At 44.2% G+C, this 14,647-nt stretch overlaps 1 protein-coding gene across 7 annotated transcripts in view; it reads right to left on the bottom strand.

The window, feature by feature from the left end:
- ACACA (acetyl-CoA carboxylase alpha) overlaps positions 1-14,647 on the bottom strand; it is a 1,131,726-nt gene that overhangs the window by 834,333 nt on the left and 282,746 nt on the right. For all 7 annotated transcript variants that reach the window (XM_086954890.1, XM_086954892.1, XM_086954891.1 and 4 more), the window contains 2 exons: positions 4,536-4,670; positions 1,349-1,495 (listed from right to left, as the gene is read on the bottom strand). In XM_086954890.1, coding sequence (XP_086811016.1) covers positions 1,349-1,495; positions 4,536-4,670 — 282 coding nt within the window. The remainder of the gene's footprint in view (positions 1-1,348; positions 1,496-4,535; positions 4,671-14,647) is intronic.

The following is a 14,647-nucleotide window of genomic DNA, read 5'->3' as shown; positions in this document are numbered from 1 at the left end:
AAAACCTGCGGCAGAAACCACAGAAGGGAGGCGACAGGCGGGGGCGCCTGTCCCGGGGTGAGCCAGCGCCCACCGCGGAAGGAGGACAGGGCCTCGGAGACAAACTGAACGACCTACCAGCTGGTGAGCCACGCCCAAAGGGCCGGGCGAAAGACGATGTCGCAGACGAAACCGGCGGTTCCTTGCTTCCGAGGTAGGGGACGGACGCTGGGATGACACCGACCTAGACAAGTGCGCAGACAGCAACTTTATCCGGTGCTCCTGCCGTGACTTAGGCTTAAGGCGCTGACAGGCGTCACAGCTCTCTGAATCGTGGTGCTCACCCAGGCACCACATGCAAATTGGGTGAGGGTCCATCGCCGACAAGGGACGCGCACAGGAGGTACACGTTTTGAAGCCTGAAGGCATTCGCACACTGTTCCACCTAACGCCAAAGCGCATAAAAGAATAGAAGGCCTGAAAACATCTGGATCCGCGTTGCACGCGGAAAAGAGAAAAACTGACGTAGAAGCGCCGGGGTGGGACTTATGTATCCTCGCTGACGTCACGGACGGGGACAACGTCAGGGCGGAGTCACATGGTGCCATCCCCCCGGTGCGCAGGGATGATGTGGCAAAAAGTTTTCCGGATCCTGTCTCACGCCTGGGGATAATTCTACGTTAAGGAATCTGCAGCTAGTAGTCTCTATCAGATATAAAAAATGTAGGTTAAACTAGTGTTACGTGCAAGTGGTATGCAGCAGGTGAGCGCTCCTTGGAAAGGCTCCTCAGAGTGAACAGCAGAATACCAGACCGACGGCCAGTCTACTTGTGATTAAAAGCAACACACAGGCCTCTGCCATGCTCCTGAGTAGCGAAACACTCGGCCCATGAAGAGGATTCTTGATATTAAAAGCAGTACATGCAGCCTAGGAGAGGGTCATTGGATTAGTGGCAAGGAAACTGGGGGCGGAGAGGCTCCATTACATGTGACATAAGAAGGGGGTTGTCTGCATTCCCAGGAGGTCATCAAGCCCTGGCAGAGGCTTCCAAGTAAGGAAACCGGGATAACCGGGCCTTGAGAGGATGGTTTTTGTAGCACATGCTAAGAAGGGTCTATACTATGTACAGAGGGTTCATGATGGAGGGAGAGAGGCTCCTTACTGTGGACAGCAGTTGTCCTGGAACAGGAAACTGTGCTTACCGCAGATAAGAGGACACATGGTAACAGGAGGGATATCTTCTATGGAGAAAGTGCTAGCTGGCCCCCGGAGAAGGGGTTCCTATCACCCACAGCATAGTAGGAAAGAGAACTGGCATGGAAGAGAAGAACAATAATTCTAGGGAAGGCTGGCTCTAGGCAGCTGTACCTTGTTGCTAAAGTAGGGCTCAGGTAGGCAGTATCCATTCATCACATTGACCAGGTTGTCGAGGACATAGTGGAAGACACGATGGAGCTTCTCGCCACGGAGTGCTGTGCTCTGGATCAGGGGCAGTGTGCCAGTGTTTAGCTTTGCCTGGTGACAGAAAGAGTAAAAGAAGATAATCAACACACTGAAAAAGTACGTAAAAAGACCATTCACTGGAACATCAAAATGTTGCAAAGCACTGGATCTACATTAAAACGTGGGACTACAGAGCAAAGCACTGGGGCAACATAGGAAGCACTGGAGCAATATGGCAAAGCAGTAGAGTGACAAAGCAAAGCACGGAAACCACATGACAATTCAGTCAAACTATGGAGCAAGGCACTGCTGCAGGGTGGCAAGACACTACAGCAGGTTGCCAAGGCTATATGACCAAATATATTTTGTGGTCGCAAACGGGCCGATTCTGTGAAACAGTCTGTTCACGACTGCAAAACACCTATGTCAAATAACAATTCTGTAGCTTGTTACCGAATCACAATTTGGTTTAGCAATATGGCATTTAGAATGAGCATGTTTAGGGCATCCCTCACTACTGATTCACACTGGTTTGTTTGTAATGTTTTGCGATGGAATTACGGTTGCAAAACATTAACTTCTTACAGACTACTAAAAGGTAGCAGTAACCATTCGTAAATGGGAAAAGGTGCACAAGGAACCCTTTCCTCATTGACAATACAAACAAAACCGCTGACTCCTCTTAAAAATGAAACTTAAAAGTTAAATTTTCTATTTTTTAAACACATCTCATTTTCCTTTAAGGAAAATAGGCTGCATTAAAAAAAAAGTGTTTTATTAAAAAGCAATCACAGACATGGTGGTCTGCTGACACCAGCAGGCCACCATCCCTGTGTGATGGCCACAATTTCTAAAGGGTCACAAACAGCGACCTACCTCATTAATATTCATGAGGTAGGTCAATTTGCGACCCAGTGGGACTTGCTTTTTAATATTTGTACGTTTGTTTATAATAGGATCTGCGATTTCCTAATTGAGATTCGGTAAAGATCGCAATTAGGAAATCGCATTTCCTACTTTTTGTACATACCACCCAAAATCCCCACAGCCACCCTTTACTTTTTTATTTATTACTCGAATGGACAGTGAGAACCTGGACCCCTGAATCAGTGGTGGACAACAGAATGGCCTATGGAAGGTCATCAACCACCCTACACTTTATGAATCCTGTATCGTGTAAGAAGAATTTTAGGGGGTCAATTCCTTTCACTCTAGACCCTTGCAGTGTGTGCTACTGGCTAAGGTGTACTGAACTCGGAACAGTTAGAAGCCCCGTCCTACAAATGACATTTCCCGGGGTACCACTAATCTCTCATTGTCACAGACGGTGACAACCTGTCCAGTAAGCGGGCCTTGGGCACCTCTGGCACCGGATAATGTGACATCATCTAGTGGTTTTCAATATATAAGGATCCCTAAGTCTGTGACACCTCGTAAGTGCACCGAAGAGGTACAAATTGTTTGGCAGGTGTCAGGGGTTCTGTGACTAATAAGACCAGTTTAGTGTGGCCCCCTGAACAGTATCAGGTGTCCCATGCTCTAAGCTTGGAGAGCCACAGTCTCATGGCCTGGGGGTCTGCACACCCCAGTAACATTAATTCGATTGATTTCTCTTTGACAAACAGTGGCAGCAGCCCTTTCTGAGTGGCTTTGGATGCAGTTCACTGAGAGGTGGTGACACTAAAGGCTTTAGCGCTGATGGCGCAACAATCTTTTTTGGTGCCCCCACCATGACCACCTCCTCCACAGATTCCCTCACTACCACCCTCCAACACAGTCCCTCATCCTTCCATAGCCCCTCTATCACATGCATTTCATTTGTTTTATAGTGCTATTCATACCAGAGTAGGGGGTCAGAGCCCTTTACATCACACACAATTATACACAGTCAATTAATCAAACGTATGTAAATCAATCTATAGGAAATGTTACATATAACAAAGAGTATTACAAGGTGTAGGGATCCCATGTCATTCATACTAGTAGTCAGTATATTTTAAGAGTGTTTGTTCTGGAGAAGCACCAACTCTGGATTTAAAACGTACCATGGTGGTTGGGGCTGGCATTACTTATAAGAATATATTTCTACTCAAATTAACCCTTTTTACCAACATTAGGATAATGAGACACTAGGGAAAATCATAAGGTTGCAACCCTATGCCTTGCAGGTTCAATTTAGCTCTTTGATAGTTTAAAGGTCACTGCATTATAATAGGATTGTGATGTGTGTACTACAACCAACAAAGGATCTCTGTGAAAAAAGCTGTAACACACTGAGCTAGCCACGTAAAATACAGTGCTGTGATCTGATTGGTAGACATTCTTAGCAGCAGGCACATTAACCCTCTGTGCTACTTTATGATGATCCAGAAATGCCACAAGACAAAATTGGATCACTCTTCAGAAAGAACATTAATTACCAGAGTTATCTTGACATTTTTATTGCTGCCCAAAAACTGTCTGGCGAGCTAAGCACTCTGCAGTGGGTGCTTTTAAACCATAAGGTATTTCCAAACACAGCAATCCTCCCCCCATGAGGTCAGCGCCAGGTGCAGCTGCACCAGTCGCACTGCCCATAAGCTGGCCCTGGGTGGTGGGTGACTAGTCTTTGGACACATTCCCTGCAACTTTGTTCAGTCACACTGAGCTACCCTCCTAGAATGTGTACCTGCAGTAGAAAAGGGGACATAAAAGTCAGACATTTCAGAGCTCCTACGATACAATTCACTGGATTATAATTAAATGTCTGAAACTAGTCCCCAGAGTAGCCATGGAGAGAGAACTGAATGTGAGAGCCCTCAGTGATAGCGCTCAGTGAGAAGTCTAATGCGACTTGCTGTGAAACTCAGTGTTCCAGGTTAAAACTGAGCGACAGAATAATATTTCTAGTTATATCCGCCCTTGAAGGTGTTAGAAGCTTGTTGTTTTCGGTTGCCAAAAACTTTCAGAAGCTAGAAGACTGTGAGGCGCCATCTTAAACAACCACCCAAACAATCATGTAATGCATCGAAACCAGGCAAGATCACAGCACTACATATACACGGCTTACAACCTCTTTTCCTTCACCATCTCCCTGTGCAATGTCCTGAACCGGATGAAAAGCACAACCTACCTGCTGGACCCTGCTAGGGTCATCCAGCTGAAGCTTGGCGATCACACAGCCTGGCTCCAGCACGGCCCCGGCCCGCTTCACGTAGTGGATGCACCCAGACTCCGCCGCCGTCAGCGTCATTACCATCTTCATGACCTGGAGAACCGGAAGGAAAAAGGAGAAGGTCAGAGGCTGTCTCCAGGTGGAGCAGTAGATGTATCCATCACAACCCATGGTTTCAAACTGCAGAAGAGACCTCACATGCAGCTTTTCAGAGAACATTTACTTGCAGCAGCCCCTGGCCCAGCACAGCCCCATTAGACAGACAAGTCTGAAACACACTTAAAACACTGTGACATAAAAAATTACACACAGACATTCTATAACAAAACAAAACGTGGTCTCCCTTCAAAACCAAACCGCCAAAGCCCCCAGAATATTTCCTCAAAGGCATCCTAGGCTCCTTCAAGATTGACGCTCTTTTTCTTGTAAAGGAAGGAACAAAAGAGACTCGTTTTATATTTATCTTTTTTCCACACAAGATGCAAGCCTGCTAGAGGACACCTCTTTACAATCAGCAAGTTGGGCAGAAAAAAGATAAACCTCATGCACCTTCTTGGAACTTGAGTTAGTAGATGCAGCTTTGCTAGAGCTGTACCATTTCTTACTCTCAACCACAGTTCTAAACACATGTCCTGCTCTACTTCTCTATCTCATGACTTCAGCAAGATTTTTAGAATTCCTCAGCAATGTGAAAGTGCTTCTTTCTGTCCACATCCAGCAGCCTCCACCAACCCTTCCAGCCTAGTACATCCTTTGTACTCTCATGAGAGTAAACAGAGTGACTTGGGTGCAACTGGGGGTGATCCTATGAGAGAATTAAGTATCCGTATGGTTTATTCCTTCCCCCACAGTCACCTGTAGGATCCTTCCAATTACCCTCCTAATCCCTCTACCTGGTGAATGATACAGGTATGTCTGCCTGCTTATGCTGCACTATAAGATCTCATTTCTGCTCATTGGACTATATATATATATATATATATATATATATATATATATATATATATATATATACATATATGTTCCCGAAAGCTTTTGTTGGATAGTTTACGTACTTGCCAGCAGCACGTTAAGAGGACCCGTTCCATGAAGTGTCCTGCGAATGTTGGCATCGCTGCAGTTGTTCACCTGAGGGATCGGATTTCGCAGGACCGCCACAGAATCAAGACAGGTGAGCGGCCACTGTCAGGCACAGCCCGTGACTTTACAGGGAAGCGGGATCACTGTATCCTAGTTTCATGGCCCAGTTTGACTTTGGTAATGCGGCTGGAACTTTTGGGACACAAGGGAGTGCAGGACTGTCATTCGCCGGAGGTTTTAACATTTGCAATATCCCCACTCCTTGCCAGGTTTTACAGCTTTCATTTTGATCAAACACCATGGCTCCCCACACAGCACTTACCAGAACATTGTATCATGGGAGCTGTAGTTCTCTAAAACCGAACTGCAGCTGTACGTGATTAATGGGAGAAGCCAGCTGACCTCCGCTGATTAGGAGGACCTGTCAATATCAAGGGTGTAAGGAGGTGTGTTCCCGGTCAAGCTATCAGCATCTGAGGAAGGCTAACGCTAAAATGCATTATGCCACATCAAGCCGTCATTATAGCATTCCCGAAAGCTCCCCTACGGCCTGAAACGCGTATGGCAATATGCAAATTGGAAGTTGCCAGAGCTCGTAGTGGATGCTGCTGCTGGTGGTGTTGTGCGGTAACCCTTCCAGGTGTGATGTTTTCTTGGGGACACCCTGGTTTTTTGAAGTTTTGCGGCTAGTCCGGCTGCGGAAATGTCCCGCAGCTCAAGGGCGGATCCTGGTGCGCGCCACTGCGTGCACGCCACGGGAGTGGAAGGGGCCTCACCGCCAGATCATATTGGAAGCAACACACATGTTTCTTGGTCACCTCCACCCAAACAAGTTGACATTTACACCATCGTGAGGCAGCAGAGCCACTTGGTTTTACTTGGGACGGGAGTCTCAGCAGATGGACTGCATCTACCACAATGCCATGCCTGCTTACGCCCACATGGGCGGGACGCTGAATTGAATAAAGGTGTTCCGAATTCACCTCTCTGCCTCATGTTGTCAGTTGCATGCCAGTGATCAAGGGCTACGGCTTGAAACGCGTATGGCAATATGCAATTTGGAAGTTGCCAGAGCTCGTAGTGGATGCTGCTGCTGGTGGTGTGGTGGTGTTGCGCAGTAACCCTTCCAGGTGTGATGTTTTCTTGGAGACACCCTGGTTTTTTGATATATATATATATATATACACATATATATAGGGTAAGAGCTGCATTGGCATTTTGTGATGCAAATGATTAGGACATCAGTCACATCACAAATGAAGCAAAGGTCATAAGCGAGTCGAAACATACACGGACAGGAATGCAACCTTGACTTGATACGGTAAACCCTTAGTGTCAAACAGATACCGTCAGTAAACATTTTCTGAAGATGAATCTGAATCTAGTAATGAGGCAGTAAAGTCTTGAAGTAGTGGAAAAGTGAACATCTGACAGTTGGTAAGCAAAAGCAAACATTCTGTTCAGGTGATTTTCAGAGCATAAAGAGGGCTTTGCAATCAAAGGGGCTTTATTAATGGCATCTAGAAACATCATGCTTCTCTTGGCTGTGGGAACCCAGATCGTGCAATTTAAGCATGTAACACATCTTGGTTTCTTCCTAAAAAGTGTATCTGTGAAAGTTTAGGATAAGCACCATTTAGCTGGAGAGATAACTGCACATGTTGTATATATATGAAATTAGGAAGATTATATTTATATATATATTTTTTCTATTTTTGTACACATAGCTCCATATATATATATATTTATATATTTATATATATTTTTTGAATAACTTGCATCATTCTGAATATTTTTGCTTGTAAATAATGAATTACGTCATATATTTGCCTCAATGTATAGAAATGTGAATTTCATCGTATTAACTGACTGGTTGCTTAAAGAACATTGATGTACATCTAATATACTGACATATTTGACTATTGGGAGGTCAATAAGGGCACTGCGCCCAGTAATGTTTTTTGATGTATACCCCTTTAATGTTGACAGGAAGTACTATCAGTCATGTGACCTAAATGCTATTCAAATAGTACCTTCTTCCTCCTTCTCATGACATGTGATCAAGCCTCGGCTGAGGCGAAACGCGTCATGGCGACTGGTGGGCTATTTATTCTTCACGAATAAATGCACTAACAAACTGAGCACGGAGTCTGTGGCTTTACTCGATCTTCCAAGGTGTGGCGTGGCGTGGCGTGGCTGTGCTCTTTGCTGCGCTCGCATTGGACTTCACGAAATATATATATATATATATATATACATATATATAGGGTAAGAGCTGCATTGGCATTTTGTGATGCAAATGATTAGGACATCAGTCACATCACAAATGAAGCAAAGGTCATAAGCGAGTCGAAACATACACGGACAGGAATGCAACCTTGACTTGATACGGTAAACCCTTAGTGTCAAACAGATACCGTCAGTAAACATTTTCTGAAGATGAATCTGAATCTAGTAATGAGGCAGTAAAGTCTTGAAGTAGTGGAAAAGTGAACATCTGACAGTTGGTAAGCAAAAGCAAACATTCTGTTCAGGTGATTTTCAGAGCATAAAGAGGGCTTTGCAATCAAAGGGGCTTTATTAATGGCATCTAGAAACATCATGCTTCTCTTGGCTGTGGGAACCCAGATCGTGCAATTTAAGCATGTAACACATCTTGGTTTCTTCCTAAAAAGTGTATCTGTGAAAGTTTAGGATAAGCACCATTTAGCTGGAGAGATAACTGTCAGAACCTTTGCATGTGGCCAGTGTGTTTACTTTTTAAGAACCATGGCAGCTAAAGATGAAAATAGTGGGCACACAGCTAAATGAAGAAAGTCTGGTGAGTCGTCTCACAAAGCTAACAAGCCAAGGCAAAACCAAAAGGTCAAACCTTCCAATGGCTGAACTTTTGGTTTGCCAATGCTTTATGCCAAAGTCTTTCAGCATTGACAAAAAGAAAAGAAATGCTGGTTTGGAGATGCAGAACAGCATCGACAAAAAAAAAACTGCTGCAGCATGACGATTGCAGGCGTATGAGTCACCACATTTGCACAAATATGGGCCATGATGGAGCTGCATGAAAAAAAACTTTTAATGCACTGCCCAAGATTGATATAAAAACTAATGAAGGAAAGTAGAGCTTGTAGAAGTGTGAAAACTGAACTGAATTCCAGAAAAACAGGTTCAGTCATTGATGCCCTGCAAGGTAAAGCTAATCAAAATCTCTCTGAGCAAGTCAATTATTCTAGTGGAAGCAATTTTCACAATAATGGATTTGCAGGAGATTGGAGAGGGACAATCCAACTGATTTTAGACAAAAAAAAATGTCAAACATCTAACGTGTGTCATGAAGGAAAAGTAAATAAACTTAGAACATCTGTATCTAAACCTAAAGAAGGACAAGGAATACGCTCTGTAATACATATTTTTCACATTTCCTTTTACAGAATATTAATTAAGGGAGCACGAGTCGAAAATGTGACTTGGAAAGAAAGAGGAGATAAATAATGTTTTGCTGACATTTAATTAAAGATGGAATGGGCAAAATGAAATTTATGTATATTATATTACATGGGTCATGTAGCTATATTCAAAAAGACTATTAATGGTCAAACTCCTGGCTTTACTTATCACATAGCAGCTGAAAGGGACTTACTGTCAGCTATCAGGAACCTTTGAAGCATCATGATTCATTTATTGTAACCATTTATGTTGTTTTAAACAGGTGCTGTTGCTGTGTTGGCGTTTCCCTCCTCATATAGGTTCACCTATTTAGAACATATTTTCTTTTTTTGTGTTTTATTGTGCACTACTGGCAACAATGGGGCGAAGTGAGGAAGTCAGAAAACACCCTGAGCATCAGGAACAATGATTTCTTTATTTTTCGCAAAGTCCTTGGGGCTCTGTTTGAGGAAAACAGACAAGAAGGCCTTGTTGCCCAAAGGAAGCGTGGTATCTGCACCCAGCGGAGCCTACAGTCCAAGTGCAACCTCCGTAACAGAGGATGCACCGCCAGGTAGCTGAGGGATCTCCAGTGGCGGCTTCTCCGCTAAGGCAGAGGTGCGTTTCCCCACTGCTTTTTAGCAGTGCAAAAAAGAAAAAAGAAAGAGACAATAACTCATGTTATTATCATTGTATTTTGTGCTGCAGCTTGGCAGGGTGGGGCTGCTCTCACAACAGGAACAGGGGGAGTGGTTTGCTCACTCTAAGCGGGCATGGCTTTCGCCAGCCCTCTGGGTCGTCCAAACAGTCATACGCACTTTGAATGTTCTCCACGCAGGCAGTATTACAGCCTGCATGAAGAGCATGCACAGGCCCCGATTCCCTGGCTGAGCACTGAACTACTGGTAAGAGAATGGAGTTTGGTCCTTGGACGGGGGGCAGCTGGACCCAATATAGCAGTACAAAAAACAATTTGCTAGCCCTCCCACTTATTTCGTCTCGCTAAGCGCTCATGAGACTAACAAACAAAAGGCCGGGTCAATTTGTTTGTATGGGTAATATTATTTAACCCTTTTATTCATATATTTTTCAATTGAAATGTGTCAATTTCATGGGCAAGAAGAACACTTCATAATCATTTGCAGAAATATATTTACAAAAAATACAAAAACATTTACACATATTTACACCAACTGGACATATATCACATATACTATACACAACAAACTTCTCATGTGAATGCTATTTCTTGACTCTATGCAAAAATAGTTGATTTTTTGAGAGCTAGTCAGGCCACTGTTAACCAGAGACAGGTAAACAAGAAATGTCTACGGCAGTAATCAGAAGACAAATCAAATTATTTCAAACCAAAGAATGATTAAACCCAACAAAGGGGGGGGGGGGGAACACTAATTCTGGAATTTGTCTGCCGTTTTGCCGACGCGTTTCGAATCTGTAGTTAGTTACAGATTCTCCTCAGGGCTCTCTCAATGTTTTGATTCTGCACAGAAAATAAGAAACGAAGTTTGTTTTAGTAGTTTGTACCTCATTCTTGTAAAAGATCCCCTACTATTGCTGTGTTTAAGCGGGTTGGGTTACCTTTATATCCGGAGCGGAGGGCTCTCGTGGATTAGATTGGGCACGTGAAACTGTGCATCGCAAATCCAATGGGAGTGGACCTTTAAATCTGTAAGACATTAATTCACGGACTCAGAAGGCCATCTCAAGCGGAACAAAGTGACTACTACAGACCCAACCCGGCATGTTCATACCTCTTATCGAGTCAGGCGTAGATTTCTACTTCAATTCCTCATTCGGCTCGTACTACTTAATTTGTGCGACCTAAGAAGAAATTAAGGTCGCGCTCAGTTTCGGTCTTTATTGTGGTTATAAAACTTGGACATTGGTGGGAGAAAGTAAAAAGGCACATACCTAGAGTTTCGGATTCTCACACAGGGCGGCGGTCGCCATGCCGTGTGTTTGGTTTCTTCGTTGGACCCGATCTCTGTTAGTAGCGGGAATGTGTTTTCCCAGTCCTTTTCAGCAGCGCTGCTTACTCGCGCTGGAAGACAAGAGTGGGTGGGTGGGGGTTAACTTAATCTTTGCTGTGGCGCGCTGCCGGTGGAGTACTATATGATCTCATCGGAGCATGAATTGCACTGACCTTCCTCTCGCACAGGCGAACCAGGGACTGCTTACGTTGGAAACGCCTGGTGGCTGTAGCGGGCGCTTACATCATAGCGAGCCGGGTGTGTGGCATTCTGGGAGTTGTGGTTCAGCGGGGGAACATTATAGTCTCGAAATTTCGGAGAGTGCATTTAACCCCGTCTGGGTAGTGTTAAATTTTAATATTAGATAAGCTTCTTTTTTCAGTAGGATTTGATCTGCATTCACTCCTTTTTTAAGTTGATTGATGTTAAAGAGCACGGTCCATTTGAACTCGTTGTCGCCATGCTGTTTGTCGACATAGTGTTGCACAAGAGGCGCATTTAGTACTTTATTTTTGACCCGTGATCTGTGCTGTGTCATGCGGGTATTGACCTGCTGGTTAGTCTTGCCGATATAGATTTTATTGCAAGGACAAGTGATGGCGTAAACGACATTTTTTGACTTGCAGTTGGTAAAATTGGTATGAGACCAAGATATGTTAGAATGCTGGAAAATCGTGCCCTCAATGGTTGTATCACAAGCGATACAATTCCCACACCTGTGGTGTCCTTCGATTGGTTTTAAGCCCCATTTAGATATCAGGTCACTTTTCGGTTTTTCTAGTCTGATATCTGCACGGACTAGTTGTTGGCCAATATTTTGATTCCTTCTGAAGGCGAATATTGGGCGGGGAATTGGTGTCTCCAGTTGTTCCAACAAATGCCAATTTTTTAATACCAATTGGCGAATGTTGTGGGTTTCGGCACAGAATGTCGTTACGCATACCAAGTTCTCGAGGTCGCGTTTAACCTTTATTTCCAGAAGGCTTTCTCTTGGAGTACAACGTGCTCTTTTGAAAGAGTGTTTAAGGAGCTTTTTGGGGTATCCCCGTTGTGTCAATTCATCGCAGAATTTTGCTCCATGTTGATCAAATTTGTCCAGCTCTGAACAATTCCTCCTGATTCGAAGGAGTTGCCCATATGGCAGGTTTGCCCTTAAGTTCCTGGGGTGTGAGCTCCCATAGTGGAGTATATTATTCCGGTCTGTCGCTTTTTTGAAGAGGCAAGACTTTAGGGACCCATCCACATCTCCTACCTCCACATCTAAGAATGTCATTTTGACATTACTTGAGGTAACTGAAAATTTGATGTCCATGTGTCTATTATTGAGCCACTGGTGAAAGTCACTCAACTCAGAGTGGCTCCCCTGCCACAGGAGCCACACGTCGTCAATGTAACGATACCAGTGCACAATTTGATTCATGAAAGGGTTGTCAGCCTCCACATACTTTTTCTCGTACTCTGCCATATAGAGTACGGCCATTTCAGGGGCATAAGGGCACCCCATCGCGGTGCCCTTGATTTGCATAAAGAAGTCGTTGTTAAAACGGAAATAGTTTTTTTTGAGAGTTATTTCGGCCAATCGTAAAATGAACGATGTTGGGACCCTGTGAGGTCTTTCTCTTAGGTCTAAATAGAGTTCCAGGACCTCCAACGCCTCATCTTGCGGTATCTGGGTGTAAAGGGACGTCACGTCCATGGTGACCATCAGTTGTGATGCCCGGTCGAACGGGGTCCCTTCTACCTTTACCAGGAAGTCAGTGGTGTCTCTTAAGTAGGACTTTACATTTGTTACAAAGGGCTTCAGAAAGAAATCTATATACTTAGAAAGGGGCTCGAGGCATGAATCACAGCCCGAAACTATTGGTCGCCCCGGTGGATTTGACAAGTTCTTGTGGATCTTTGGTATGAAGTATGCAACCGGGGTTCGTGGGCATTTCTTAACCAAAAACTCACTTTCTTTTGGGCCTAGGAAACCACTTTCTTTGCCTATTTGGACGATCTCTGTGATCAAGGCCTGAATCTCTTGCAGCGGGTCCTCGTGCAATTTCCTATACCATTCCTGGTTATTTACTTGCAGTGCCCCTTCCGCTAGATATTGTTCTCTGGGCCATATCACTACCGCTCCGCCCTTATCAGCTTGTTTGATGATCAAAGAATGATCTTCTTTAAGATTTTTAAGGGCCAAACGCTGTCCTTTTGAAATATTTTGCTCGACAAATTTGTGTCTGTTCTCTAGTTTGGTAATTGAGGACAACAAAACTTGTTCAAACGCATATACCTGTTTCGGGATGTTTTGGTTAGGGACAAAGGTGGACTTATTCCTAAGACCTGTCGTTTCCATACTGTTGTTAGGGGGTTGGTTAGCAAAAAAGACTTTTAGTCGAATTTTGCGGCAAAATTCTATTGCCTCTAGTTTGATTTTAGTGAAATCAGTCTGTTTAGTTGGTACAAATTTAAGTCCTAAATTAAGGACAGATTCTTCCTCCTTCGTCAGAATCTTAGTAGATAAGTTCACTATGGTGGAAGCGCCCACTACGTTTTGTAATAGTTCCTCCTGGTTCGCATTTCCCATGCCGGTTTGAATCTTACTTTTTGTTGTTGGTCCTTCTCTAAAAAAGGAGTTTGTTTCTTATTCCTGGTCCCTCTTGCTTCAGAGCCGGAGGACTCTGAGGATGATGTCTCAGAGAATGTTTTAAATCTATTCCTCGACCTTCCTTGAAAATTTGTCAAGGCCCCTCGTGATTCTGTTTGAGAATAGTAGTCCTCTTTGAGGAATGGATAAGCTCTTTCCAATGTGAAGGATTTGGAATCCCTTTCAAACTGAGACGTTTTATTATTTATGGTGTTATCCTTGAAAATTTGTAATTCTTTGTCGAGTTTTTCTAACAATGCCTTCGAATCTGGAATCACTTGGCTCTCTGCAATAGCCTTTGTCAATTCATCAATCTCTTCCTGTTCTTTTATACACAATCTCTGCGCTGTTTCTATTGTGTGGACCATAAGGTCCCTGCTGCACTTCGTGTTTATGCCACTGAACCCCTTCTTCACACACCCGGCTCGCTATGATGTAAGCGCCCGCTACAGCCACCAGGCGTTTCCAACGTAAGCAGTCCCTGGTTCGCCTGTGCGAGAGGAAGGTCAGTGCAATTCATGCTCCGATGAGATCATATAGTACTCCACCGGCAGCGCGCCACAGCAAAGATTAAGTTAACCCCCACCCACCCACTCTTGTCTTCCAGCGCGAGTAAGCAGCGCTGCTGAAAAGGACTGGGAAAACACATTCCCGCTACTAACAGAGATCGGGTCCAACGAAGAAACCAAACACACGGCATGGCGACCGCCGCCCTGTGTGAGAATCCGAAACTCTAGGTATGTGCCTTTTTACTTTCTCCCACCAATGTCCAAGATTTATAACCACAATAAAGACCGAAACTGAGCGCGACCTTAATTTCTTCTTAGGTCGCACAAATTAAGTAGTACGAGCCGAATGAGGAATTGAAGTAGAAATCTACGCCTGACTCGATAAGAGGTATGAACATGCCGGGTTGGGTCTGTAGTAGTCACTTTGTTCCGCTT

The sequence above is a fragment of the Lissotriton vulgaris genome, chromosome 2_1 (genome assembly GCF_964263255.1).
Source record: "Lissotriton vulgaris chromosome 2_1, aLisVul1.2, whole genome shotgun sequence".
NCBI classification, from domain to species: domain Eukaryota; kingdom Metazoa; phylum Chordata; class Amphibia; order Caudata; family Salamandridae; genus Lissotriton; species Lissotriton vulgaris.
This window is presented reverse-complemented; position numbering and strand designations above follow the sequence as displayed.